The following is a 27,489-nucleotide window of genomic DNA, read 5'->3' on the forward strand; positions in this document are numbered from 1 at the left end:
GGGGGTGAGCAGTACCCACGAGTTTACGGTGGACGTGAACATACCGGGGAGACTTGGTGCAGCACGGGGAAAGGTACCCCGGCCCCCTGCCAAGTTAACAAGGCAGCTCCCCAGCTCCCTTTCCCCCAAAGGAGGGTTCCCCCCCCCTGGAAGTTAATGGATCAGGCAGGGGCCTCGGGGAATGACGGGAAGCAACAGGAGCACTTCCCTGCAAGATGTCTTCTCTTCTCTGGTTAGGGAAGGGTTTACGAATTAAAAAAAATTTTTTTTAAGTTTATTGATTTATTTTTAAGTTTATTGAGAGAGACAGAGACAATGCAAGCGGGGGAAGGGCAGAGAGAGAGAGAGAGAGAGAGAATCCCAAGCAGGCTCCACACTGCCAGCACAGAGCCAGACGTGGGGCTTGAACTCACTAAACCGGGAGATCATGACCTGAGCCGAAACCAAGTCAGATGCTCAACTGACTGAGCCACCCAGGCGCCCTGGGAAGCCTTTCTGAATTTAATGGAAGCCCAGCCACGTGAATCTGAGTGAGGCTCATCATGAGAATGTAACTTCATGAGGCTGGCACCTGACCCATCTTCTTTGTCCCACACAGCACAGGCATGCTGTAGGCGCCCAATAAATACCTGCGGAATGAATGAATGAGCAATCGTCCTTAGTCCCCATGCCCCACAGAGTTCTTATGATTCTGGAGCAGGGGGCACACTTTCTGAGGGCAGTGGTGTCACATCAGCCCAGGCCCCTCCGCTGGCTTCCGACGTGTCTCCATAGGGGCCCCTTCGAGTTGTGCAATGCTCTGGCTGTATCCCGTCACTTTCTCCGGGATCGGTTTTGTAAATCGTGTTTTATTGGAACACAGCCCCGCTCACTGGCATAAACATTCTCTGCGGCTGCTTCGGTGACACGGCGGCAGGACCCAGCAGTCATGACAGAAATGCACGGTCAGAAAAAAACTAACATATCCATTATCTGGTCCTTTCGGGAAAAGGTTGCTGACCCCTGTCCGAGAAGGAACACGTGAGATAAAGGTCCCCTCCGTGAAGGGGTTCATTCCTTCCCTGGGCTGGAGACTAGACTCACTGAACACGGGGCCCTTTCATCTCAGAGGGTCTGGGGGGCTCAGCAAGTTTCATCCCACAAAAAGACGTTAGTGATATCGAAGCCAGCATGCTCTGCAAATCTACTCTATGGGGGCCACTGAGTTAAGTAAGCACCTTCCCTCTGTGCTCTCATGTGCACCTCTCAGTAATGCCATGAAGTGGCAACTATATTTTCCCTACTTTACAGATGAGGAAACTGAGGCCCGGAAAGCGTAAATGACTGGCTCAAAGCCCCACAGCGGGGATATGTGGGCAGAGTGGGGGCTCTCCCAGGTCTGTTTTGAGTCCCAGCTGCTGTTCACAGGTACTCCTCTAGGCTGCCGCCCGCCCCCCATACTACACCCCCCCCCACCCCATGCTGAAGGCCCAGCGGGAAGAAGAAGACTGTTGTTACATAAATACAAATAAACACAGAACAGGTTGGTTCAGACCCGCTGGTTGCTGTATAAAAACAATCCCTAACCAGTACGTCAAAGAGTGGGTCTCTGGCAAGGTTATCGTGAGGAAGTCTTTTCTTAGGGTGGCAGAATCAGCCCACAGAGAACCAGAGTCCCAAGGCACCCCCCCAAGGCAGGATAGGGGCTCTCTCCAGTGGGATGGAACCCAACTCTTGAGAAAACGTCACCCAGAACTCGGACAGAATAGATTGACCCGATCGCATCAGACACCCACACAGGAATGAGGGCTAAAGGCTCTGTGTTTGAATTTAAAAACAAAAAAACAAAAAACCCAGAGATCCCAGGGAGGTCCGTTCCAACTCCCCAGATACAGACATATTACACGATAAGCTAACCCTTTTGTCTTCCTCAATTCAAAGGACTACACATTTTTTTAGAGAATTCTCTCCTTTAGGGCCATGTGCCGAAATGTATTCAATTCCACACTGTTGTGATAACAGAGCCTTGGGGAAATAGACAATATGTGGGAGGCCTGCAGTGATTACACGGGGAGCAAAATTGCTCAATTTTTGCTTGAGATAAAGGGGAGACTACACGTCAGGGAAATTAATCCGTATTAAAAAGATGAACCACAAGCGTGCTGAGGTCACTTCCTGTTGACCCAGGAAGAGAAGCTTCTGGTTTTCTGAGACTCCACAAGATCAGAGGGTCACGAGTTCACACAAGGCTGTGGAGGGGAAAAGAGACACCTGCATCACTGCACTGATTCGGTGATTTGACTTGCCTAAAAATGTCTATTTCTACTTATAACCGACTGTGCAGGTGCCGTGAGGTCTGCAGTTTAAACGTGGAAAACAGCAGACCCCCCAGTGCTCTGCCTCTTTGGTCCTTGCTCTGTGGTCAGAGAACCATCAGCAGTGGCCTCAGCGCCACACGGGTGACCCACCCAGCAAACATCCCCCACCCGCAAGGATTTCTGGTCCGTCACCTTGTTTTATTCTTTTTCACACTTATCACTAACCAAAAATTGACTTAGGCAACGTGTGCCCCTTGAGAGCGAAGTTCTCTCTGCCTGTCCCGTCCCTGCTTTGCCAATGCCTGGCTCACGGCAGATCACTGGTGCATGTTCGATGGATATTAATGTAGTCTTCGTGAACAAGTTGAAGGGTGTTTGCAATTTCACAAATACTTTAGTTTCTCACATCGAGCTGGTTATGCTATTGGAGGTGTCCTGATTATAAAGTATCCAACTGTCACTTTAGGGGCCCCTAGGTGGCTCAGCCGGACAAGCGACTGACTTCAGCTCGGGTCGTGATCTCGCGGTTCGTGGGTTCGTGCCCCGTGTCGGGATGCAGCTGTGCTGACAGCTTGGAGCCTGGAGCCTACTTCGGGTTCTGTGTCTCCCTCTCTCTCTCTCTCTCTCTGCCCCTCCCCTGCTCATGCTCTGTCTGTCTCTCTGTCTTTCAAAAGTAAATAAACATTAAAAAAATATAAATAAATGAGTAAGTGAGTAAATAAATAAATAAATAAAGGATCCCACTGTCACTTTACTAAAGCGGTTATTCATCTAAGATATACGAACATCTACCATGGGCCAGGCAAGTGCCAGGTATCTATGTATGCCAGGAATCCAATGGCCGGCAAAACAGAACGCCTGTCTTAGGAGCTTTCGGTCTGGTGGGAACAGTGGGCAACGAAGGTTCGTGAAATAGTAATACAGGCCCGCAGTCATGACCCTGGTTAACGCTATAAACGAAAAACATACGGAGGCCTTCTGAAGAAGTCATGTCTGTGCTGAGACCAGAAAGATGCATTGACTGGGTGAGTTAACCAAGCAAACTTGCTCAAGAGCGATGAGGGTTGGAGTTAAGAACAGAGTTAGGGTGGGAGTGAAGATTAGGGGAACACTGGGATGGGTTCAGAGAACTTTCCAGAAAAAGGGACTGGTGTGTACATGTGTCATAGAGGTCAGGTGGATATTGACCAGGAGCGAGTTGATGGCTGCCTGAAATGGAGAGAAAATAAGTGGAGAAAAGAAGACAAATTTGGAGTTATTTAGGAGGTAAAAACGATAGGACTCGGTTTGTCCTTCAAGGACGTCTGGTGGTTGAGGCATTGACTTTGGCCTTATCCGGGGCTGGTACCCATGGGGCCCTTCACGGCTGGCAACCTGTCTCCCAAAGGTGGAAGCAGCCACTGAGCGGTCCTGCGTGTGCCAAATAGGTTACGGCATATGGGTGAGCAGGAGCCCCGAGCGAGCGCCCGCCTCAGCTGGCGGCAAGGTTTCAGAACCCGGATGCCGGCCCCGGGCAGGAGGATTCCCAGAGCCCTCACATAGATTACTGTGGGCAGTCAGGTGATTACAAGAGCTCAAGATGATGCTTATTAAAGAAATCAATAAGCGTGTTCCTGAGAACCCATGCTTGAGAGGTAACGTTGCTTTATGGAACCTTACCTGGAACCAGGGTAGCTAAATACAGAACACAGGGAGGACTGGCCCCGGATATGAGCATCACGGTTTCTTCACCCTCTTGATCAAAGAAAGACTCCAAGGAAAAGAGGAAAAAAAAATAATTAAAAAGCAGAAAACCTGATGTAATGAGATTTAAAAGAAAACTTTTGAAGCCAACAAGCAACCATGGGCAATGCTTCAAAGGGCCCAGGATCAATGTTTGTCAATAGCAGTTTTGCATCCTTTATCTTTCATGAATAGAGAGTGTGATGTTGTTAGGAGCCCGTCCATGCCTTAATTCTGTTTAGAGATTTGATGAATCAGAACTCCGTTAACATTCTGTCTGAATCAGCGACGGCAAAGGCCTGTAGCAGAAGCCTTACCCGACCGGGGCTTTTATCCCGTGCGTGGGACGGTAGTTAACTATCGGCCCTTCCGCATCGAACACTCGGCAGCCCCCCGGGGGTGCACCCAGGGGCTGGGGCTCTTTAACCCTGCCACTTCCTTTGGATACTTTCTCCCCAGAAAAGAAACCACCCCATGACTCAGCCCAGCTCCAAAGTGGCCATTTGTTTAATCAAGATAGTTGGTTTGCAAAACATTAAACAGTATTCGATGCCTAGTTAATAATTGGCATCCTTTGTTCTTGAGTCCTTGGGGACATGTTCCCCCCGTAAAGGCATAGACAGCAAAAGAAATTGTGTGTCGAGCAAAACAAGAGGGCTTCAACTGCACATATGCTCGCCAGAATGTGTCATCTCCATATTGTGCTGGTAACAGCTCTGGTGGGAAAGGCAGCCATCGGGGTAAGTGTCCTTTTCAAATGTCCGTAGTTGAGAGGCTGAGGTTATGAGGCGGACCCGGGTTCGACCCAGGTTCAAGCACCTGGGCCGGGAGTGACTAGAAACTTGGGTTGTAAAAGGCACGTGTTGTCAATCTGAATACATCCTGATTGTAAGAGTCAATGCAGGTCTGTAATGTTAGTTGCTGTCGAGAAGCCAAGTCCATGAACCCACGTAACTGACTCGAGCCCTCGGAGCTGAGTCTCCGTGAGCACCTTGCCGCTAAGGGGACCGGGGCGAGCAAATCTGCCAAGACGAGGGGCTCGGAGAACCCTTTGGCATGGATCTCCGAGAACCCTTCGAGAAGCCATTAAAAGCTACAGACTCTCTTTGCACGTGTGGACAGAGGTCCAGTTTTCTGGCCATCCGAGGCAACAGTAGGGGAGGAACCCCTGTGATTCGGCTCGAGAGGAGAATCCTGTCCGTTGCGTATGATTCTGGTTTTACTTAGGTGGATGAGTTTTGGAGAGAAGCTTCGTGGGTAGCATTTTTCTCCCTTGTCCCTAGCAGATGGGACAAGGAGGGTCAGCAGGGGCCCAAGGGAGGTGGTGGCGAGCAGGGAGAGGAAATGCCATCCGCGGGTCTTACGTGGGGACCGTGGGCATTTGGAAGCAGATGGGCGGTGGAGATGTCGGCCCCTGCTGTGTGCCTTTGTAGTTCCAGAGTGCCAGCTGGATCTCTGTGGGCACAGGAGAGGGGCCATCAACACAAACAGAGCCTCCTGGGGTTCCCTACCAGATGTGGTTTGAGGCATGAGCATGGGTTTTGGAGCCAGCGCTTTGACTCACAGCTTTGCCACATTCTAGCTGTGGAATATTGGGCAAAACATAATCACGCTGAGCCTCAGTTTCCCCTACTGCAAACCAAGTGACAGATAATCTGTCACAGATTTGGGGAGGGCCACGGCTGATTGGATGAAGCAATGCATTGGCTGTCAATAAATGTTAGCTCTTTCCCCTTTAAATTTCCAGAATGAATACGACATCTCTATAAGGGGAGGCTGGGTGGCTCAGTCGGTTAAGTGTCTGACTTCAGCTCAGGTCGTGATCTCACAGCCTGTGAGTTCAAGCCCCGCATTGGGCCCTGTGCTGACAGCTCAGAGCCTGGAGCCTGCTTCAGATTCTGTGTCTCTCTCTTTCTGCCCCACCCCCATTTGCTCTCGTTCTCTCCCTCTCTCTCTCTCTCCAAAATAAATAAACATAAAAAAAATTAAATCAGAGAATGCACCCCTTTGGGGGGGCAGGTAGAGAAGAATCAAGGGATGACAACAGAAAGAGCAGTCATAACCCCTTTATCTTATTAAATACCTTTGCATTTTATTTCCCATTCTATTCCATAGAGCTTTCCCTGTAGGCAGCAGATTAAATTTCAGATTTTCTCATTAGATGCTTCAAAACCAAGAGCTTCTCCTCCCCTTTCGGTAAACTTTCCTCAGACACCTTCCTTCGGCCCATATTAAGCTGTCAAGTGACTCACCTCTGAGAGAATTTTCTTTCACCAGTGATGACTGGTATATGTGTGCTGTGGCTGCAGTTACAAATTTTCAGGCCCCTACATCATTTGATTGCTTGGTGGATGTCTGGGGACAAGACCCAGCAGAAATACCATAGGTCTAGAGGAAGAGGTGGAAATTATCAGAGGCCCACAAGGGGCCCAGAGAAAGTACCAGTCGGAAAGAATTAGATCCTAAAGTTTGCAGGCAAGGAGAGAGTTGATGCAGTCTGTTTGAAGTTCACACAACGGTAATGGTCCCAAAAACTCCCTTTGGTGCAAGCCCCAGTGAATTTTTAGGGTTAGCAATGAAATTATAAGTCAATAATGGATAAAAGAGAAAATATGAGAGATAGCCTTCGGGCAATGAGCTTAGTCAGTTCCAAAGAGAGGATTCAGGGCTTTGGAATGTTTTCTTACCCCAGATGTGTGCCAGACAGGTGGTCGGGAAGGCGGCTTGCGTTCCATGGGCCAGTCCACAGACATCCAGGGGAAAGTGGCCAACTCGCTCAGATGCTTTGGAGAGTGCAGGGGCATCATCGAGGGGAGGGAGCCACACAGCCAGATGGGCTGGGCAGTCTCTTCCACCCCACGTAGCTAAAAATAATCACCAACTGTTATCATTTAATGAGAAATCCTGTGGGCCAGGTTCTTTCTTTACAGTGGATCGGTTCATCTCTGGGAGGACCCTAAGAAGTAGGTAGTGTCATTGTTCCCATTTTACAGGTGGGAAGATGGACAGCTTGGCCTCTAGTCAAGCCGAGCTCTACCCTACAGGCTGCTGTCCACTGTCTGGATGAGGTCTTTCGCCTGGACTCTGGCTGAAGATGAGATTTCTTCCATCCACAGAGCTTCAGGGACATGGTCCTCTGTGTAGGGGCAGGAAGCTCTTAGTCCAGGGGTTTGTTTGCTGGTTGGGGTGCAGCGATCTCCATGTGCCCCTGGAACTTTAAAGAAAAGTGGTCACAGGATCTACAATCACTATCCATTGGAAGGATGTGTGGACACTCTCCCATGAATTTAGGTCATGCAGCAAACCCTATAATGAGTTCTCCATGGGCTCATCTCTAACTTAGATTTTTATTCAGATATCCGTGATCCAAAGAGGTATTGGACAAATGTTATTGTCATGGACACCAGAAATTCATTCGAAGTGCCTTCCTGGCCTGAGCTAGAGTTGGTTTTCCTGAATGAACACCTGTCTCCAGCACAGCCTTGTACTGTTGCCCCTGTGCTATGGATGAGAAACGCACCCAGAGATGTTCAACTAACTTCCCAGCCAGGACCGAGGCTCAGATCTGTCCCACTCCTTGCCTGTTACAGGAGACCCACTCAACTGTATCAAGGATGTGCACCGTGCCCAGGGCTCAAAAATCGCTTCTTGCTGTGGTTCTTGACCACTGGGCTCAGCCATAATGGAATTTGACCTTCTCTAGGGTCAGAAGCCAGAGGACAAGGCTTGGCAGGCCATTCCTAGAGAGGACAGAAGACAATGGCTTTTCTCTCCCCAGCAATGCACCTTATAATTAAAACACATGTTTGCTCCCATGTCTAGACTCCTTAAACCCTCGAATTTAAACTCAACAACTCTAGAACTCTAGTATCCTCCCAGGTAGAGCACCACAGAAAGTTTTGAAGGGACCCGAATCTGCAAACTGGCAACTTGGGGGTCCATTCTGCTCACAGACTGAGTTTTCTTTAGGGGGTAGAAGGTCAGCCGAAGAGTATTTTAATTTTCTTTCAATTGTTTGGCAACATTTGCAAATCAGAACACTTCACATAGAAGCACAAATCCCCAGCTTTTCTTGAAAACCAGACATTTTATTTTTTTTATTTTTTATTATTATTTTTTATGTTTTTATTATTTTTATTTTTTTGAGACAGAGAGAGAGACAGAGTGTGAGCCGGAGGGGCAGAGAGAGAGGGAGACACAGAATCCGAAGCAGGCTCCAGGCTCTGAGCTGTCAGCACAGAGCCCGATGCGGGCCTCAGACCCACAAACTGTGAGATCATGACCTGAGACGAAGTCGGACGCTGAACTGACTGAGCCACCCAGGCACTCCCAAACCAGACATTTTAGTAACATGGGGCTCACGTACCTGCTTGGCACCAACCAGATGAAGGGCTACCATTCCCAGTTTCAGAAGAAACTTGAGCGCCGCCCCCCACCCCCGCCGAGTCCATAGGCCCTACCACTCTCTACCATTGATACTCTTTTGCTGGATGGATTTACATTATCGGCCAGGTTCTAAGTTGGAGAGAGAGACAGAGACAGCCCGGCTTGTCTGTTATTATGCAGAAACACTATGGATGTTGAAGGATTGGAGCCTGTTTTGGATGGTCAAGTAACTGGGTTCAGCGTCTGATTAATTTCAGCGTTCACATCTGCACAGCCCCCGGGACCGAACTAGGCCTTTGATGGGAAAGTAAGAGCCACCCCTTTCTAAGCCTCAAGGTTCCAGAATATCCAAGTCTCCTTCAGGCCCAGGAAGGACATCACTCCCTCTTGCTGGAACCACAGAGTCTTAAGGAAAAGAGAGGGACTGAAGTTCACTGGGACTTCTTACAGATTTTTTTTACACAAAACTGATCCAAAGCACAATTCCAACTCATTAGCTTTGGCGGTATATGCTGGTATTTAGGGAAATCAGGTCGCGGGAAATCACATGTGTATATAGGCACAGATATATTTATATTTTAAATTCATTAAGGTTCCCTAAATGCAAAAGGAATTCTGCTGTCACAGAGAAACAGCATGGCAGAATATTCGGCAGCCGGGACTTTAAATAAAACATGCTTTTTCTTCATAATTAATATAACAAGGTTTTCTGGCTTAGGACTTGGCAAAGATCCCAGGAAAAATAAGGGGGTGGACTGGTGTGACGTGCCTGTGACCCGACAAACAAGTTCCATGAAGAGTTTATGCTTAGCGAGCTCTCCTTACTCTTGCCCATGATTTGCGAGGGGGGAAAAAAAGAAAAGAAAGGAAAAACTCAAACTCTCTGACAACAGTAGCTAATAATCATAATCATAGCACAACCATTTATTAAGTCTCTATCATATGTCAGATACTGTGTGCCTAATGTTTATTACTTCATTCCCAAGTGCCCAATGGCTTGGGCACCCATATCATTCTTATTTGACAAATAAGAAACTAAGCTACAGAAAAGCTAAGGAATCTGTCCAAGATGGCCACCCCTGGAGGCTACAGAATGGGAATTCAAACCCAGGTCTGCCCTAAAGCCCAAACCGGTTTCTTAATGTGTTTGTTAAACAGAGTTACCTTTTCTCTAGCTCAACAGATTTGTTTTTAAAGGAAATTGTCACGACTATATTGGAAAAAAAAAATCAAAGAAAATGACATCACTGAATTCTAACTGGCTACACTTGCCACCCAAATGCTCAGAGCCTGAAGCCTGCTTTCTCCTTGTTGGAAGGGGAGGCTAGCAAGAGGTAGAGAGGATAGAGACTTACCAGCAGCACCCAGTTCTCCTTTGTGATGGGTTTGGAAGGGTTTATGGTGAAATTGGGAAGGGAGTGACCGTCTTACGCTGTGCCTGATGTCAGGTCATGCCCTGGGGAGCACCAGCTGAATCGGCTTGGGGACCACCGGTTCCGCACCAAAGGAAGCACGGAAGTGAAGGCAGCTTCAGGATCATGCCCACGTGGCAGAGGCCTCAGACCCATCTCGCTCTTTTGTCTTGTTTGTTCATTTGCCTTTCCAAAGGCCTTCCACTTGCACTATAGCCAGAAAGGCATGTGTTCCTGCACCCAGAAAGGCGTGTGTTTATCCCTCATCCTCAATCCTCCCCAATTCTTTGCAAAAGCTGCACTCCCCACGAGCAGCCATATGCCCTGGAATAAAACATGAGGGTACGGACATTTTTACTTTTACAATCGGGGAAGCTGAGGCACAGAGCGACTCAACAACTTGTGCAAAGAGGAGAGATCAGCCCAGGGTCTCCCTTGGCCAGGAGCTTCATGCCTAAGGCAGGTATAATCAAAGCGAGCCTGAGGGCAAAGTCACCTGGGTACTGGTTCAAAATTCATGTTCTGGGCCCACTCCAGGCCCATGGACGCACGATATCTGTGTATAGGGCCCAGGAACCTGAATTTGTTTATTATTTATTTATTTACTATTAGCGAGAGAGCGTGCCAGGGAGGGTCGGAGAGAGAGGGAGAGAGCAATTCCAAGCAGGTTCCGCGCTGCCAGCGTAGAGCCCTATGTGGGGCTCAATCCATGAACCGTGAGATTGGGACCTGAGCAAGTGACCAAGACTCGGACACTTAACTGACTGAGCCACCCAGGCGCCTCAGGAAACTGAATTTTTACCAAGTTCTCCAGAAATGAATGGCAAATGCCATGGACGTCGTCTACTCTGCCCCATCCCATCTCTGCTTGTCACGTGAAGCTACATTCCAGCCCTCAGTCACCTGGGCAGAGGCCTGAATGGGCTCTAAAGCTCTGAGCGTTAAAGTAGAAAGGCTACGCAGGGGATTGACAGAGCAAGGAGATCTGGCCTCGAGTCCCTCCCCTGCCCCAGTCAGTTCATGTCCTTACAGGAACACTCCATCCCCCTGGGCCTTACCCCTCTGTACATGAAGAGTCCAGACCCGCTCCTCTCCACAATGCACCCTTGCTCGTCACTATGGTCCTGCTTCACCCAGGCTCCCGAGAAGGAAGCCACCCACACAGACCACGGGCCAATGCTTTCTTCTTTGGCTGCTGTATTTCCCCCGCTGAAGCCTTCCCTCCTTGCCCTGAGGTTCAGATTAAAGCAAAGCCACAGAGAACCCTGCCCATCCTGAGACAGCCCTGTGTGGTGTACGTGCAAAAGCAAGAAAGGCAAGATTCCTTGCGACTAGAAAAGGACTGAATGGCACCACTCTATACCTATCAGGATGGCCAGAATGTTTTTAAATGGAAAGCAACCAGTGTTGATGAGGATGTGAAAGAATTGGAACGCTCATGCACTGTTGGTGGGAATATAAAATGGTGCGGCCACTATGGAGCACAGGATGGTGCTTCCTCAGAAAGTTAAACATAGAACTACCCTAAGACCCAGAAAATTCCACTCCTAGGTATAACCCAGAAAAATGGAAAGCAGGGACTGGAACAGATATTTATACACCCATGTGCATGGCAACTTATTCACAATAGCCAAAAGATGTAAACAACCCAGGCGTCCCTCAACAGATGAATGGATAAACAAAATGGATAGACAATGGAAATCTACTCAGACTGAAAAGGAATGAAAGTTTGGTATATGCTACCACATGGATGAACCTTGAGAACGTTACGCCTAGTGAAATAAATCCAGCCACAGAAGGATAAATATTGTGATTCCACACATATGAAGTACCTAGAATAGGCAAATTCAGAGCCAGAAAATAGAACACAGGTTACTCGGGTACCGATCAGGGGAGGGCGGGGAGTGAGGAGAAAGTTATTATCTAATGGCTACACACTTTCTGTTGGGGATGATGAAAACGTTTCGGGTAAAGATAGTGTGGGATGGTTACACAACAATGTTCGTGTAACTAATGCCAGTGAATGGTACACTTGCAAATGGTTAAAATTAAAAATATTGTATTGCGTGGATTTTATCACAGTTTTTGGGGGGAAAGGACTACGTGGCTTTGCACAACTGTGAATTTCATCATAGTTTGTCTGCAGCCAGAGCCGCAGTGGGGGGATGGTATGGGGCAATACTTGGGTTGGTGACGGGAACACGGACAACCTCTGTCCTCTGTCGCCACCACATCTCACCCTGACCTTGAGCTCTTTGTCCAACAGTGAGGACTGGCCTGCTGAACGCTGCACTCTTGTCTTTGGCCCACCCTTTTAGGCCAGTGACTTCAGCTTCACTTGGTCATGGGGCAGAGTTATCTCCCACCCAACTGCCCTTGGGAATAACTCGGCTTCTCCGTGTTGATCCACAACCAGCTCATGGCAGAACATCCAAGGAGGAAGGGATGGAGGGATTAGAGTCCCAATCTTTCTTTATTTTGAGAGAGACGGAGTGCGCGTGCGAGTGGGTGGGTGGGGGGGGCAGAGAAAGAGGGAGAGAGAGAGAGAAAATCTGCAGCAGCCTCCACATCGTCAGCGCGGAGCTCAACACAGGGTGGGGGCTCCATCCCACAAACCTTGAGATCATGACCTGAGCCGACATCAAGAGTTGGACACTTCACCGGCTGAGCCACCCAGGTGGCCCTAGAGTCCCAATTTTCTGTTGTTGGTTGGTTCATGCTAAGCCAAGCTTCTGGCTCCAGAGGACAGGTCTTGCACCACATCTCCCCTCTTCTGCGTCCCAATCCTCTGAGACCAGTTTCCACCAGCTAATTCCTGGGATTCGCCAACTCAGACTGTTAGCCTCTGCCTTCTTGTTTTCCAGAAGATTTAGAATTCTGAAAGGCAGAGGAAGAACCTGAGCTGCAATAATCTAGATTAAAGATGAAATCTCGAGAAAGCTTAAACTCGATTAAAGAGAGGACAAAATGGATTAGACTCCCATGCTCTTCACCCCCGGGGAGATTACGCTGTAAATCAGTAAGACTCAGAGACAATAGCCTTCTCTCTGCCCTCCCTGTCTTTCCCCCTAACAAACCTTAGCCTAGAAGACACTAGAAGATACTAGAAGCTGCTATTTTATCCCTGTTGAGACAAGGAACAGAAGCGGCAAAAGAAGCAGGCAGCGGCTTGCACACCCCCCTGATCTGAGTGGAGATGTTTGTTGAGATGCGTTGGCCACCGTGGCCTGGCCGAAGCTCGAGCTGACTTTTGTACCTTCCACAGCTGTCGCTGGTGCCTAGCAGTCCTCTCTCTGTCCTACCAGGCCTGGACAGGCCTTTCATAAAGCTTTCCAAGGACAGAGGTCTGATTTCACAACCTGCCTCTTGTAGAATTCGGTAGCACTTCTGTTTCTTTCTCCTCCAGTCTTCCGTTAAAGCGTATGATTGCCACGCTCTCCTCAGCCCTCATAGCGACGGAGGTCAAGGGCAAGGGCTCCGGTGGAAGACTGGCTCCATTCTATCCTGGCTGCAGCAATTTACTAGCTGAGTTACTGTGGGCAACTTCACCTCTGGGAACCGGTTTGCTCACCTCTAAAATAGACACAGTGATAGTACCTCCGTGATCAAGCATCGTGTGCCGCCAACGAGACAGAATGCATGTAAAATATCGAGCACAGTCCTTGGCGCACTGTCAGCTCTTGATGTATGCCGACTGAGATCACGGTTGTCTCCTCCTCCCCCCCCCCCGCCCCCTTCTTATTCTTTTGCTTTCGTGGTCTTCCTCCTTGCGTGTGCAAGTCCCAGGAGTAGGATTGTATCATTTTAAGTGTCACCGTGGAAAGACTGGACGCCAGAATAGGATGAAACATTGTGCCTCCGCATTCCCCCACCCCCATCACTCAGGTTAGTTTCAGGATCCAGACCTATGGCATAAATAACTGGCTACTGGCCTGGCCTCTCCCATATGGTCCCCCAGCTACCCAGCCTGTGTTTGGGCTGCGGGTCTCCACATTTCGCTGCAGCCTATCTCTGCAGGCGGACCCAGTGGCTCACAAAATGAGTGGCCCTGCTCTGGGTCCCTGACTCGCAGCCCAGGCTGCATCGCTGGGCGGCAGCTGCTTCAGATTCGCCGAGAGCCAGCGGGATCTGCAGGGCCCCCAGGCCCCAGAAAGGTCCAGAGTTGTTTTTGTTTGGTTTCTCCCGAGAGCGAGGGCTCAGCTCCTGGGAAGGGCACGTCTGCCACCTGCTGGCTGTGGGCAGCGCAGCACTTGGCTGGCCCTCCCGCTCCGGCTCAGAGCTCAGATTCGGGGTTCTGGCCCAGGTCCAGGCGTCAGAGGGCCTTGCCCACGCTGGGCCCTGAGGAACCATGTTCCTTGAAGTCCTCTCTCCTGTCCTGCCCACTTCTCGAAGGCTGAGCGTGGCCAGGCACGGTCCACACTGTTCAGTGCAAATGGGAGAATTCAGGGGCTACCTCCTCTGGGCTGGGGGAGCATGGGGAGAGGGGCAGGCCCTGCCCTCCGGACGAGCTCCGTGGAGGGAAGGTGATGCAGGGCGAAGGACCGGATCGACGCAGAGTTGGCAGGAGGGGTCACATTTGCACTCGGGGCCGTCTCACGGCCCTCCCTTGGTTACCGCCCTGGTGCTCAAGCCTGGAGGAGTCACCTTCGGATTCTACCCCGTTCAAGTCCCGAGGCCCAGGAACACCCTTAAGACCTGAACCCGCCCTTTCTCCGTCAGGCTCCCCACTATCAACCCCCTTCCCAAACAAGATACCCCGCCCCCGCCCCATGTCATTCTTTGCAGAAACCAGGCCGGATGACCCTGAGGCAATTAAGCAGGCGTGGGCCCCTTCTAGACAGCAAATGGCCACTCTTCCTCTCTGCATGCCTTCCCCTCCCCAGCGGTGTATGTCACAATTTGCCAAACCTACAGAAGAGTGGGAAGAATAAGGCGCACAATAAGATTCTCTAACATCAGTCTACACTCCAGTTTCCCGATTGCCCCAACAATGTCCTTTACGGCTTCTTTTTTCTTTTTTTAAATCCAGGACCTCTCATGGCCTTGGGTTGTCACGTCTCTTTACTCTCACTTAGTAAAGAACAGCCTTCCCACCTTCTTTGTCTTTCACGGCACTGCCATTTTTGCAGGGCCTCGGCTAGTTGTTCTGTTGAACGGCCACAACCTGCGCCTGTCGTGCTTCTCGTGAGTAGACTCGGGAGAAGCATTTTTGTCAAGAATTCCACTGTGGATACTGCGCCCTCGGTACCTCAAGTCAGGATGCATTCTTTTTTTTTAACCTGCCTTTTTTTTTTTTTTAAGTTTATTTATTTTGAGAGCGCACGCGCACACGTGCGTGAGTGGGGGAGGGGCAGAGAGAGAGAGAGAGAGAGAGAGAGAGAGAGAGAATCTTCATCAGGCCCCACGCTCAGCGCAAAGCCCGATGTGGGGCTCTACCTCACAAACCGTGAGACCGTGATCTCAGCCAAAATCAAGAGTCGGACGCTTCGCCGGCTGAGCCACCCAGGTGCGCCTTACCTGTCCTTTCCGATGTATCATCTGCCTAGTTCCCAAAACGGTTAAGGAGGCCTACAGTCAAACAGAAAATTAAAACCTCTGCTGAGGGGAGAGGAGGAAAATATACCACACTCCCCAGGTTGATGCAAGTGCCGGGAAAATGATCACGTTGACCAGTGCCTTCTGGTGGCCAAGACCCAAAAGGGAGAACTGTGCGGGTGACAGAGCCCTCCTTTTCTAAATCCGAGGTCGGCAAGCTTCGCCTGGAAAGGGCCAGATAGGAAATATCTGGAGCTGTATGGTCTCTATCACGACGACTTTGCGGTTGTGGCACAAAAGCAGTCGAAGACAACACTTAAAAACAGGCATGGCTGTGTTCCAACGAGACTCTATTTGCCGTTGAGCGTCCCACTCTTGGTTTCGGCTCAGGTCATTACCTCTCGGTTTCATGAGACCGAGCCCCGTGCCCGGAGCTTGCTTGGGATCCTCTCTCTCTCTCTCCCTCTCTCTCTGCCCCTCCCCCACTCACACTGTCTCCATCGCTCTCAAACAAATAAACTTAAAAAAAATTGTATTTATAAAACGACACTTCTGGGTTTGGCCCCAAGGGCCTTAGTTTGCTTACCCTCGACTTAAATAAAAGAATATATTTCCAGCTCTTAAATGAATAAAACTTTCTTTTTCCGACAAGTACTGTGCTCTAAAAGGAGTTGTTCATAAGACTGTTTATTTATTCAACAAAACCTTTTTCGGGACTGTCATGTGCCTACTCTCAGTATGGGGTAATACATCAGTGATGAAACAGACGAGATCTTTGCCTTTCTGGAGGGCAGAGTCAATGTAAGAAATAGATAACATGCAAATAGACAAGAGCGACATGGCACAACAGGAACTATGGAGGAAATGAATGGATATAATGACAAAACAGTGTGTGGGGGGCGTGTCACACCCACGGCGAGCTGGGGAAGGCCTCCTGGAGAAAATGACATTTAAGCTAAGACCTAGCAATGGTCACGGGAGAGAGCCTTCCACATAGAAGTAAGAGCAGGTGCAAAGGCCCTGAGGTGGGAGGACCTTGGCCGGCGCCAGTTTGAACCCGGGTGTGGCTGGGGATTAGTACTGGGCGGTGGAAGGGAGGGTTATGGACGGAGGATCATAGGTTGTGGCAGGTGCTTGTGTTTTCTTCCAAGAACTATGGGAAGGCACTGGAGAGTTTTAAGCATCTGTCCATCCCCCGCCCAAGGAGCTGTCCCCCAAGGCTCCCCCAGACTGGAGTGTGAATCCGAATCGGATCACGGCTGTGTGACCTGTAAGCCTCAATATTCTCATCTGTACATGGGCTAATAGAAGCCTCCTCGTAGGGCCGTTATAGGAATGAAATGCAGCAACGCACAATCAGGCGGAGAGGAGAGGCTCCGTACGTGTTCATCACGGTCAGGGACATGGTTGTCAATACCTGGGCAGCCAGGCCACAGCCCGAGACCGGGTAGGCACAAGCACCGAGTCCCTACCAAGGAGAATCCTCAACGGGCACGGGAAGAAGGGGAGGAGGGGGCGTCTTCAAAGAGGTCCCGCCCCCTCCCTCTAACCCGTCCCAGCTACAGCCATCCGAAGGCACCCAGCACTCCTGATCCTGACATGTGACCCTGGGAGAAGCTCCTCTCAGCTGGCAGGAGCTCGGGGAGGCACCCAGCCAGCCAGCAGACTCAACCTTGCTCAGCCCTGTGTTGGTTTTCTGTTTTCGTTTTTGCTTTTTTGCAGTTCTCCTTGATGTCTTTACTCGTAGACCCGGACCCAGGTGAGTGTGTGGATCGTCCAGGGGCTCCCCACAAGCTACAGGCTGCTCTGGGATGGAGGAGAGGGGACCCACGCGTGTAAGTGTTGGCACAACCTCGGCGTTCAAAGGGTTCTGAAGCGCCACGGACCCCTTCAAGAATCTTCCCAGAAAGATGCTCTCTTGGGTGTTTGTCCCTCCACGCACATGCACACGCACACGCACAATGCTTTGCTAAATTTCGAGCTGCCCACGGATGCCCCCGATGCCCTGTCTCAGGCCCCCAAGGGAAAAACTGCTGATACAGTTAAGTCCCTTCATTTTACAGAAGAGGAAACTGAGGCGCAGGGAGGGATGCCAGAAGTTACACAGCCCATTAGTGGCTGAGATGAGATGAAAAGGCCAACGCAAAGTGAGGGTGGCATGGGGCAATTATTGGCTCCAGGCAGGCCAACCTGGACCCTTACTCACTTCACCCCGTGGGTGGGGAGCCAGGCTCCCTGTGCTGGGCCATGCAGGCAGCCCTCAGGCTGAGCCGCCCCTGTGGCGGCCTCCCACGAGCACCCCCCCCCATTGCCCCTCTGCCTGGTTTGTTTCCCCAGACCCTTTCACGACGGCTCTGTCTCTCACAGACTCTCTCTGTCACCTTGTCTCTGTCCTGTCCCCTCTGCCTGGTACCCTCAGCTGTGCCCCAACTGAGCAGAGCTGTTCTTTCCTGCCATCATCCAACCTCGGTCTCTTGACTCTGGGCCCAAGTCTCCCTTCCAGGAACCAAGGCACAACTCCAGCAGGGCAGAGGCCGGCACTGGCAGTGGCTTGTGTCGGTCACCCACAGGGGAACGAGAGCCAGGCAGACAGCACATGGAGATGGCAAAGTTTAGTCACATCTAAACTTTGGGTCAGGGGCGTATTTGGAGGCAAGTTGGAGACAACTGGGGCAAATTCCGCATTATGGTCAATACTCTCCAGCGGCAAAGCACTGGGTGGGCAGACAGACTTGTGCTGGCTCAGGGCAAGGGATGTCTGACCTTTGTCTACCCCACATGCTCACGGAAGGTTTGTGAAATCAAACACGGTGTGTGGGTTTTGAGAGGGTCCGTGTCTTTCCTCAAAGCAAAGGAGAGTGTTCTATTCAACAGGGTAGAATTCCGTTCTTTGGAGGAATCATGCGTCAGAGGGCTCCCCCAGCTGGCCACACCAGTATCTGCATGTGGAGTCCAACGGGGGGGGGTCCAAAGCTAAGAGGTGGGAAGAGCTGTCCCCTCCCCTGGCCTTCAGCACACAACTCTCAGGCCCCATTGGAGGGGCCATCTAGACATTTGGTCTAGATGTTGGAGCTCCAGAACGGTGGGGTCACGCAGTGGACGAACAGCTTGGAAAACTCAAGAGACCTCGCTCTCTTCAAGTAAATGAAAAGCAGAACCCCCGTTAGTCCGTGAGGTCAACTTTCTGAGAATTAAGAGACGTGTTTACCTCAAGACGCTGGGCTGCCATCTTCCAGAAAACTGCAAAAAGACACCTACAATCACCATGAGTTTGTGGCACCTTGCTACTGTGCCATGAACAACCTGAACAGCTGTAGCCAGTGGCCCCGCTAAACACAGACGCCCGAAAAGGGAAGAGGTCCGTGCTCTGTGTTCTTAAGGCTTCCAGCTTTCAGGAGATAGATCAGAAGCTGGAGGATCAGATTTGGTCTGCAAACAGGAAGAACTTCCTGTCCATCCGAGTTGTCCAAAAACCTGGATGTGCTGTTGGGCTCTTGGGAGGTGGCCAGTTCTCCATCACTGGTGGCATTTCAACACGAGCTGAAAAGCCACTTTAGCAGCGAGTGGAGAGTGTTGGATTTAACCTTCTGAAATTCCTGGCCCTATAAGAACTGTGCCAGTAGCTTCTGCCAGTCTGGTGAGCCGATGACAGGACCCCGGAGGCTGCCATCCCTGGGCTCCTAAGTCCGTCTCGAGGTGTCGGGTCAACCTCTGGCCGTGCATCTGGGTGAGACGCGGTAGCTGGGCCTTTCTGCAAAGAGCAGGTTAGGTTTTAATCAAGCCCCTGTTAGTATCTGATTTAATTTCACATGGGGGTTGTGCTTTGATGGAACTTGTCAGCTCCCAGCTGGCTTTGGAAAGCAGCGTGGCCAAGGAAACACCACGCGCACGTCCACGGGCAAGCCGCTTCTGTAGTTGGTTTTGCTGGAGACGGTGCGCGGTGAGGGTTTTGCTGGAGCAGAAGGTGCCCAGGCCACAGTCCCCAATGGGTGGCCGAGGAGGTGGTCATCAAACAGCACAGACTCCGCTCATCTCCCCAAAGCAGGTGCCGTGACAGCCAGCGGGCCTGCGGAAATGCCTCTTCAAAGCTGGCTTGTTTCTGCCCAGCAACATGAGCTGAGCCCATCCATCAGCTGTCCTGCCGCCTGCCAGGGAGGGTCTCTGCTGGGCTTGCCCTGTCAGCTGGATTGGAAGCGTCGAATGCAGGCCAACAGGGCTGGGGTTTGGGGGAGGCCCTCAGAGGAGCTGTCTGTGCCACAGTGATGGATGACGCCAACAGGGACGGCATTCCAGAGATTTTTATTCCGTTCCGCACATCTGGCAAGCTCCTTAACTAGAGCAGCTGCAGAGCCCATCTCACAAACTCGGAGCTCTTTCCGAGAGACCCCGGCTACAGAGAACAGTAATCCCGGACCGGGGACTTGGAGCATGGGCTAAAAGAGATTTCTCAATGTGTGTTGCTTCCTGGAAGCGAAAACCCGTGGAGTTTCATGAAACACAAACCCACAAGGGGCTCCTGGGCAGGTGGAAAAACAAACCAGACTTGGAGTTGGGTTGACCTGGGCCCTGATAACACCACTTCCTTTTTTTTTTCCCCTCTTCTGTGTAATAGGAATAGTAATAACTATGCCATGGGGTTTCTCTCGGTTTAAATAAGATTATGTGCAACCACACTTATTTAGTAGAGTGTCCAGAACATAGAAAATAGGCAGTAACCAATCACTGGGATGATTTGAGTTAGCTCAGGATACTTTCATCATCCTTCCTGATAAATTCTAGAAGCAGACTCCGATAAATAGAGAAATGCACGAGGATTTCTTTTTACACCTAATACAAAATGCTTCTCACAGCTGCTCCCACCTTCGCCCAAAGCCTTCTCCTTTTCTACAGCCTAGAGAAAGCCTCCAATAATCTGTATCTGAACCTGGAGTGTTTTCCAATAATCCAGCAATGGAACCCAATTTCATGTCAGGCTGTAATCCCTCTGTATGCAGGAAAGCACTTGGACAAGTTTCTAGACTCCTACGGAGCTCATCAGGCATTTTCTTCACCAAATACGTCGGACCCAAATCTCACGTAGTTTCTCTCCCACACTTCCCGTTTACTCGGTTCCAAACAGATACCAACTTTGCTAGCCGAGCTGTGTGCCTGCCGTGTGCAGGCCAGTCAGAATGAAGGGAGGCCCAAACACAGAGGGAAGAACTCACTTGTCACATACATACATTAACTGCATAGAGGGCTCTGTGCTGGGCACTGAGGGGTAGAAAGAGGAACAGACACGGTCGTTGCTTTTAAGACACCAACACTCTAGTTAGGGGACACAATCAGATAGACAAAGTTAAATAAGGACCATAAGAGAGAGGTGCCATCTGAGATGCAGCCCGGAAACCTAAGACTCTACAGCCTTCTAGGCCACTGAGGAATGCTGTAGTACCTAAATTTCTTATCCCACTAGCAACCCAGTTATCAATCAAGGCCCATGTGTTTATTTGTTATTACTGCATACTATGCTACCCTAAACTGAGTGGCTTCAACCGTTAATCACGTATTAATTCTTATTCTTAATAGAATAATGTCTTAATTCTTTGGGTTGGCAATTTAGACTGGGTTCAGCTGGACCGTTCTTCCGGTCTGGACCAGGCTCAGCTGATGTTGGCTGGGCCTCCTTACCTGTCTGCAGTCAGCTGGTAGATTGGCTGGGCTCTCATATGTCTGAGGCCTTTGAGGCCTTGACGGGAACTGCTGGGCCTCCTGTTGCCCCACAGGTTCTCTTATCCTCCATAGAATAGGCCCGACCCGTTCACATGGCAGTCACAAGGGTGTGAGAGACAGGCAGAGAGAGAGAGAGAGAGAGAGAGAGGGAGAGGAAGTGCAGAAGACTTCTTGAGACCCAGCTTGGAGCTAGCACGCTGTCCTTCTACCACATGCTATTGGTCAAAGCAAGTCCCAAGGCCTGTCCAGACCCAAGGGGCAGGGAAATCAAGTCCATCTTTTGGTAGGAGGAGCTGTAAAGTCACACTGCAAAAGATGTGGCTACCGGCAAGGGTGGAGACTTGGGGCCATTTTTCCCCATCCAATTGGCTCATACAATGCTAAAATGTCAATGTGGACCTTGAAGACTTGACCTAGGCCTGGCCACATCCAGCTCCCCTGACTTTCCACTACCCTTTCATTTCCTTTCTTGGCTGGATCTCTTCCCCCACCCACCCTATTCTGGAAGTTCCTGTGAGTGGAGGCCACTCTTCATTATTCCCAAAGCCTCCTCGAACCCGGCATAATAGTAGGCCCATCGTAGGGGCACAACACACTTTTCTTTAACGTTTTTTTTGGTTTTGTTTTTGTTTTTTCTGAGAGACAGAGACAGAGCGCTAGTTGGGGAGGGGCAGAGAGAGAGGGATACACAGAATCGGAAGCAAGTTCCAGACTCTGAGCTGTCAGCACAGAGCCCGACGCGGGGCTCGAACCCACGAACTGTGAGATCGTGACCTGAGCCGAAGTCAGACGCCCAACTGACTGAGCCACCCAGGCGCCCCAACACACTTTTCTTATGTAGACAGTGGGATTAAGTGCCAACAGAATAGAAAAGACAACACCAACTTTAGGTTTGGAGGTGGAGAAACCCTGCCGGGTGATGCTTCTATAAAGCATTCTGAAAGCGTGTTGCAGCCGCCCCAAATGTAAAGGATCTCGGTGCCTTTCCTTGCACGGTACTTCTATTGGATGGCTTCTGGTGACCTGGGGCCACTGGACCTCTACTGCTTCTATCCACCTCAACCAAGGGCCCCAGGCCCTGGGGAGTAGCAGGGACTTTTTGCCTCGTTTAGCAGAAGTATGACTCCAAGCCTACGTGTTTTATCCCCTCTTTAACTTCACCGAGGGATGCGCACAGCTTGTTAATAAGGCCAGATTCCAGTAAAAATTCTCAAGCAGACATTACAGCCATCCCCCACCACCTAGAAAAGTCACACGGTTCCATTTACGTAAAAAGCTTCCCCGTTTCCAAATATCTGCAAAGGGAATGAGTCTTAATGGCGTAGCTGAGATTAGCCCGTCCGACCTTCAACCTGTCGGAGGGCTGGGAGAAATCACAGGAGCGCTCTGAAGGCACTTATCTATAAACGCCTGTTTGGAAAAACAAAAACAAATTCTCTAAGGAAAAAAGAAATAAATAAATGATGTAATCATCTCATTACCCACCCATTGTCTCTCCCAAATGTCAGTTTGAAATCTTTCATGTCAAACTCAGAAAAACGGTTTTCTCCCCCTCACTTTCTCACTCTCATTCTCTGCTTTATCATGCTAGATGGAAAGAAACTTTATTTGCTCTGGGAAGACAATGGCCTTATCTTCAACCTAGATCCTCATCCCTGGAAAGGTGGCCTCCTCTGGGAGCATTTTCAGAGCGGGGAAAAGCAGCTCGGGAGAAATAATGAGCAAGCAAGGGGAGGCTTGACTTGACACTGTGATAAATGAGGTGAAACTTTGGCAAGGAACCAGAGTTGGCGTATTCAAAAAGGAAATAAAAAGATAGTTCCATTTTAATGGGAAATATAAAACAGCCATTGTGCGAAAGTCGATTTTTCAAAAGCCAAAGAGATAAAGACTATAAGGGAACAACGGAGAGAGACTGAGATAATGTGGTTGATAATCAGCCTTAGGTAAAGTGCCATGCTCCAGCCATCAGCTGGCTCTGCGGGAGTGCCTTTTCAAGTCGCCCATCTGCATTTGCTTCCGCCTCATTATCATATGCATCTCTGGGCAGCTTCCTTAGAGCTTCAACCTGCCGCCTTGCCATATTCCTGCCAGCTGGAGAGAGCAGAGTCAACCCAACTTTCTTCAAATCCCAAGCTTCTCTCCACAAGCCACAGGAGCTACCAGCATCTTCCAAGGCCCCAGACAGCAAGGAGCCTGAGTCCAGCCTTACACACGCTTGCTCTTCCCAACGGACTGGCCCGGTGTGAGGTTTACACCCGTGGACAATGTCATATACAACCCTGCCTTTCACTGGGCAAAATCCATGAATCTTCTCAAGGTTGTCCTTGGGCGAATCCTAATTAGCAGGCTGGGTATGCAATGGGGATGGTTGGATCCCTTTCCCAAGGGGAAGGGGGAATTAGCTGAGGCCGTGTAAGAGGTCAATTGAAGCAGCTAAGCCAGTGCAGTTTAGAGGTTCTATGGGGATAAACCGCCTTGGTTCACATCCTGCCATTTATCTAACTATGTGACTCGGGGCCAATAACCACCTCTTTCAGCCTCAGGTTTCTCAACTGAAAGTAGAGATAGTAATATGCCTCCCAGGTTATTATGAGGATGAAGTGAAATGGTTCACATAAAATGCTTATTACAGGGCCTAATCCTAGTAGAGGCTCAAGAAATACTAGCTGTTAGGATGATTCTATAGGTACAAGTTGGGAGTAGTTTGATGCCGTGACCGAGAGCAAAGTGACGAGTTTCTTTGACTTCATAGGCGAAGGTGACCGACTAACAAAGGCCCAGGAAGAAAGCTTATTCACAGAAGTGCACAGCAAGGCACTCAGGTGCCACTGGCTCTGACCCTGGGCACGTCTTTTACAGGACCTTGGAGACCTTCAAGATCCTAACCATCTTCCTGCTGTTTACAGATAAGCAAACGGAGGCACCAAGAATATAAGTAGCTTGTCCCAGGTCACAGTGAAAAGCAAGAACTTGACTTCTCCCCATTTCCAGTCAGGGCCTCTGGACCCTGCCAGATGCCAACACTGCCTTGCGGGGTCCTAACACACCCCAGATGAAAACTCACAATGCCTAAGCCCTCTGTCCGCCCCATCAGTAGAGGAGCCGGAAAGGCCCATGAGTCCTCCTTCAGGACTTAGAAATCTGTAGGTCTAATGATTAGGGTTTTTGGTTTTTTCTTCTGTCCTCTTCCCACTTCTGTAGACTGGACCCCTGACTACTATGAGAGTAGCTACGAGTATTACAACCATGAAGAGAACAGCAGTGATACTCTTGCCTACCAGGAGAATCCCGACTGGTACTACACAGAGGACGGTAGGTGCCAAAGCTGTTCGGGGGACCCTCCTGGGAGAAGGGCAGCGCACTTAAATTAAGGTCTGTGTGTGACTGTATATGCAAGCATCTCTCTCCTCCTCTCCGACCGGCATCATAAAATGGGTACCAGATAAATGACTCAGGCTAGCGTTTTTTTCCAGCTAGAGTCATGCACTAGGAGGACTGGGGAGGTTCCTAGAGACTATCTGTCCCACTCTCAAATGACAGATGAAGCAAGTGAGGCCAGGAGTGGAGTAACCTTAGCCAAGGTCATACAGCGAGTTAGCTCATCTTCACCAGGTCTCTCAAGACTGTGAGTCAAAGTCATGCTCAAAATCACTTCCCGGCTTTGATTACAGGTAGGTCCTAATTATGCCGAAGAGGCTGGCATCAGCATTAGGCACCAGATTGCAGCATTCACAGATTTAAGGTTGAGATTTCTGTTCCACTTGTGCCGTGTTTTTCTCTCTCTTTATACTCTTCAGAAGCTTTGTATGGTTGTTGGTGTGTGCGTGCCTGTGTGTGTGTGGACTCACACACGTGCCTCTACGTTTGTTTTTGTGTTTATGGCTTCTTAACCCAAGCAATGGGACAGAAGGGAAAACGAGAAGCTGGGCCCAAGAAAAAACCATGTGACTAAGCCAGGAGAAGAAATGGAAAGCACTCAGCAGCTGGAATAAAAACTGTGTAACTGTGCGAAGTGGCCTGGAAGGCAGGGCCAAGATACAGGGCATCAGGGGAACATCAGAAGGGACCATCAAAACAAGAGCTGGGCCCAGGGATCCTAGTTCCTGAACCAAAGAACAATGTGTGTGAACAGAAGGATAAAGAATTCCCCAAGGGAAGATCCATTCAGACAACCATGAAAAGCCAAAGGCACAGATGAAATATGACAAAATCTAACTGAACAAGTAGTTGAAGAAAGATGAAGGCCACTGGGTCATTTCCTCCTCGCCGCCAATTCTTCTGTCACCCTCTTGCCTTTGGTCTTCTTTCCTGATGTTCAGAAAGCTTGTGTTTCATTAGGGGTGGGTTTTCTTTCCCCACTCCTGACCTCCACCCCTGGGCACTGGGAGTAGGGGAGGTCTTCAGGCTTGTGAAATGCCTTCAGCATCAGAGGCAGACCCCGTGGCACTCCCAGCGAGACTGGGAGGAGAAAAACACTGATGGTGGAAAAGGGGAGTTTCTCAATGAGAAACTCAATGAGATTCCTTCTCGCCGGTCCTCTTACTAACCCGAATCCCTCTCTCTGGTCGTGTGACTGCAGTCTTCCTTGCTCTTTAAGGGCAGCCCATGTTTCCCCCTGTCCCCGGTCCCTGGCTGTGAATGTGCTCTCTCAGGCGGGGCAGGAGGCTGCAATCTGATGAGAAAGTCGGGGGCTTCTCACCTGCCGTTCGCTGCACGTTGACGTCTGCTCACGTATCCTAGATCCGTGCCTGGACAACCCCTGCAAACGCAACGGGGAGTGCCTTGTCAGTGGGGACACCTTCACGTGCAGCTGTCCAGCCCCTTTCTCTGGACACAGGTGTCAGAATGGTAAGTGCAGTTTTACTGGATTCACTCTTCCTTCTGAGTTGAACAAGAGGCTGCTCCTCCTCCACGTCTAGGGGGTAGAGAAGGGCTGAATGATTTCATGGAAAGGATCATAGCTGTACATATCGGATCATCCGTAATGGACTCCTCAGCATGGTAATAAGCAGCATCGCACTGAATCCTCACCCATGCATATTGGCTAGGACTAGGATAACCACCGTACAGATGGGAACACTGAGGCTAAGAGGAGATAAGAGCTGGACCCTGACTGAGATGTATTCTAAACTCAGGACTTGTTGTTGCTTAGACTGTTCATATTAACTACAACAGAGCAATTCTGCTCTCAAATGAGACAGCAGGAAGAATCTGAAGGCATGGAAGGCTCAACCCATCTAGAGGAAGGGAGCCCAGAGATACAAGGGATTTGCTCATGGTCACACAGCTAGTTAGGAGAAAAGAAGAAATCGGAGCCCTGGTGCCTGGCTCCCATCCCCATGTTCTTTCTTCCTACCATCCTCACTTACGGAGACTCTGGTAAAAACTCTTTCTGCCTTTAGTGACCTCTTATGGGCATAACCTGAAGCTCTGTGGTAAGATATTGAGAATAGAACTCTTACGGGCTAACTGCACCCCTAGAGAGAACCTGAATTCTGTTCCATCTGGCAACCATCTAACTGGGGTGAGGGGAGCCATGAGGATCTTTATCTAGAGACATGATTGTCCTCTTTCCTCTGTGCCCTCTTCATTCCTTCCTTCCATTTTCAATACTACAGGTTTTTTGATCAATGTTTCAGGATGGTTGGGGTATCAGGCATAAACATAGTATCTGGCTTCGTCCCTCAACTGCCCAAAAGAATGACAAAATTGTAAATGGAACACAAAATCAACTCGAAAGTGGAGAAATTAAAATTGCAGCTCTATTTGTTTGTTGAAGGTGTAAAAATTATCAAGGTGTTTTTATTTTAATAAAAATAGAATAATAAAGAACATGAGCCTTGGAAGGAACTGGGGTGCAATCATCCATGATCTAAGGATTTATTTAAAAACAAACAAACAAACATTTTGTCCAGGATGTTTCAGGACCACAGACAAGGGCATGCTATCAGTCACCCCTCACCAGCACCCCCAAATGTTGTACAGTACAGGTACCCCAGTAAGTAAGATGTGCCCCCAAATCATGTCCCCTGCTTCTCTATGGATCTCCTACAGTGCAAAACACGTGCAAAAACAAACCGTGTGGCCGGGGCGAATGTCTCATTACCCAGAGTCCTCCCTACTACCGCTGCGCCTGCAAACACCCTTACAATGGCTCAGACTGCTCCACAGGTAAGTGCTGGAGGCCCCCTTCTAGGCGAGGTTTTCTCTATCTGGCTTGTGCCTGCGATGTCTGCAACCCATTGCATGGAAGTCCCAATACCTCTGATGTTTCAGTAGCATCCAAGATGATGCTTTTAACTAGGACATTTTTTAAAATGCACCACCCCGGACACCTGGGTGGCTCAGTCAGTTAAGCACCTGACTCTGGATTTTGGCTCAGATCATGATCTCACGGTTCGGTTCATGAGATCAAGCCCAGC

General features: G+C 49.9%; 1 protein-coding gene and 1 long non-coding RNA gene across 4 annotated transcripts in view; one reads left to right on the top strand and one right to left on the bottom strand.

The window, feature by feature from the left end:
- Positions 1 to 326: 326 nt before the first annotated feature.
- On the bottom strand, positions 327 to 4,486 carry LOC128779037 (uncharacterized). 3 transcript variants are annotated; one of them, XR_008424929.1, is made up of 5 exons: positions 4,337 to 4,486; positions 3,957 to 4,047; positions 3,456 to 3,506; positions 3,090 to 3,247; positions 327 to 1,002 (listed from the first exon to the last, which is right to left on the bottom strand). It is a non-coding gene; the product is annotated as an uncharacterized LOC128779037 (long non-coding RNA). The 3 variants fall into 3 exon arrangements; XR_008424928.1 differs by lacking the exon at positions 327 to 1,002 and adding an exon at positions 1,915 to 2,228; XR_008424930.1 differs by lacking the exon at positions 327 to 1,002 and adding an exon at positions 2,263 to 2,732.
- A 112-nt stretch (positions 4,487 to 4,598) lies between these two features.
- HABP2 (hyaluronan binding protein 2) overlaps positions 4,599 to 27,489 on the top strand; it is a 32,915-nt gene continuing 10,024 nt past the window's right edge. The window contains exons 1-5 of the mRNA XM_019459476.2: positions 4,599 to 4,759; positions 17,075 to 17,111; positions 24,269 to 24,379; positions 25,808 to 25,915; positions 27,122 to 27,238. Of these exons, the coding sequence (XP_019315021.1) occupies positions 4,691 to 4,759; positions 17,075 to 17,111; positions 24,269 to 24,379; positions 25,808 to 25,915; positions 27,122 to 27,238 (442 nt within the window). The 5' untranslated portion in view covers positions 4,599 to 4,690. The remainder of the gene's footprint in view (positions 4,760 to 17,074; positions 17,112 to 24,268; positions 24,380 to 25,807; positions 25,916 to 27,121; positions 27,239 to 27,489) is intronic.

Source organism: Panthera pardus, unplaced genomic scaffold (genome assembly GCF_024362965.1).
Source record: "Panthera pardus isolate Hobbes unplaced genomic scaffold, ASM2436296v1 HiC_scaffold_22, whole genome shotgun sequence".
Lineage (NCBI taxonomy): Eukaryota > Metazoa > Chordata > Mammalia > Carnivora > Felidae > Panthera > Panthera pardus.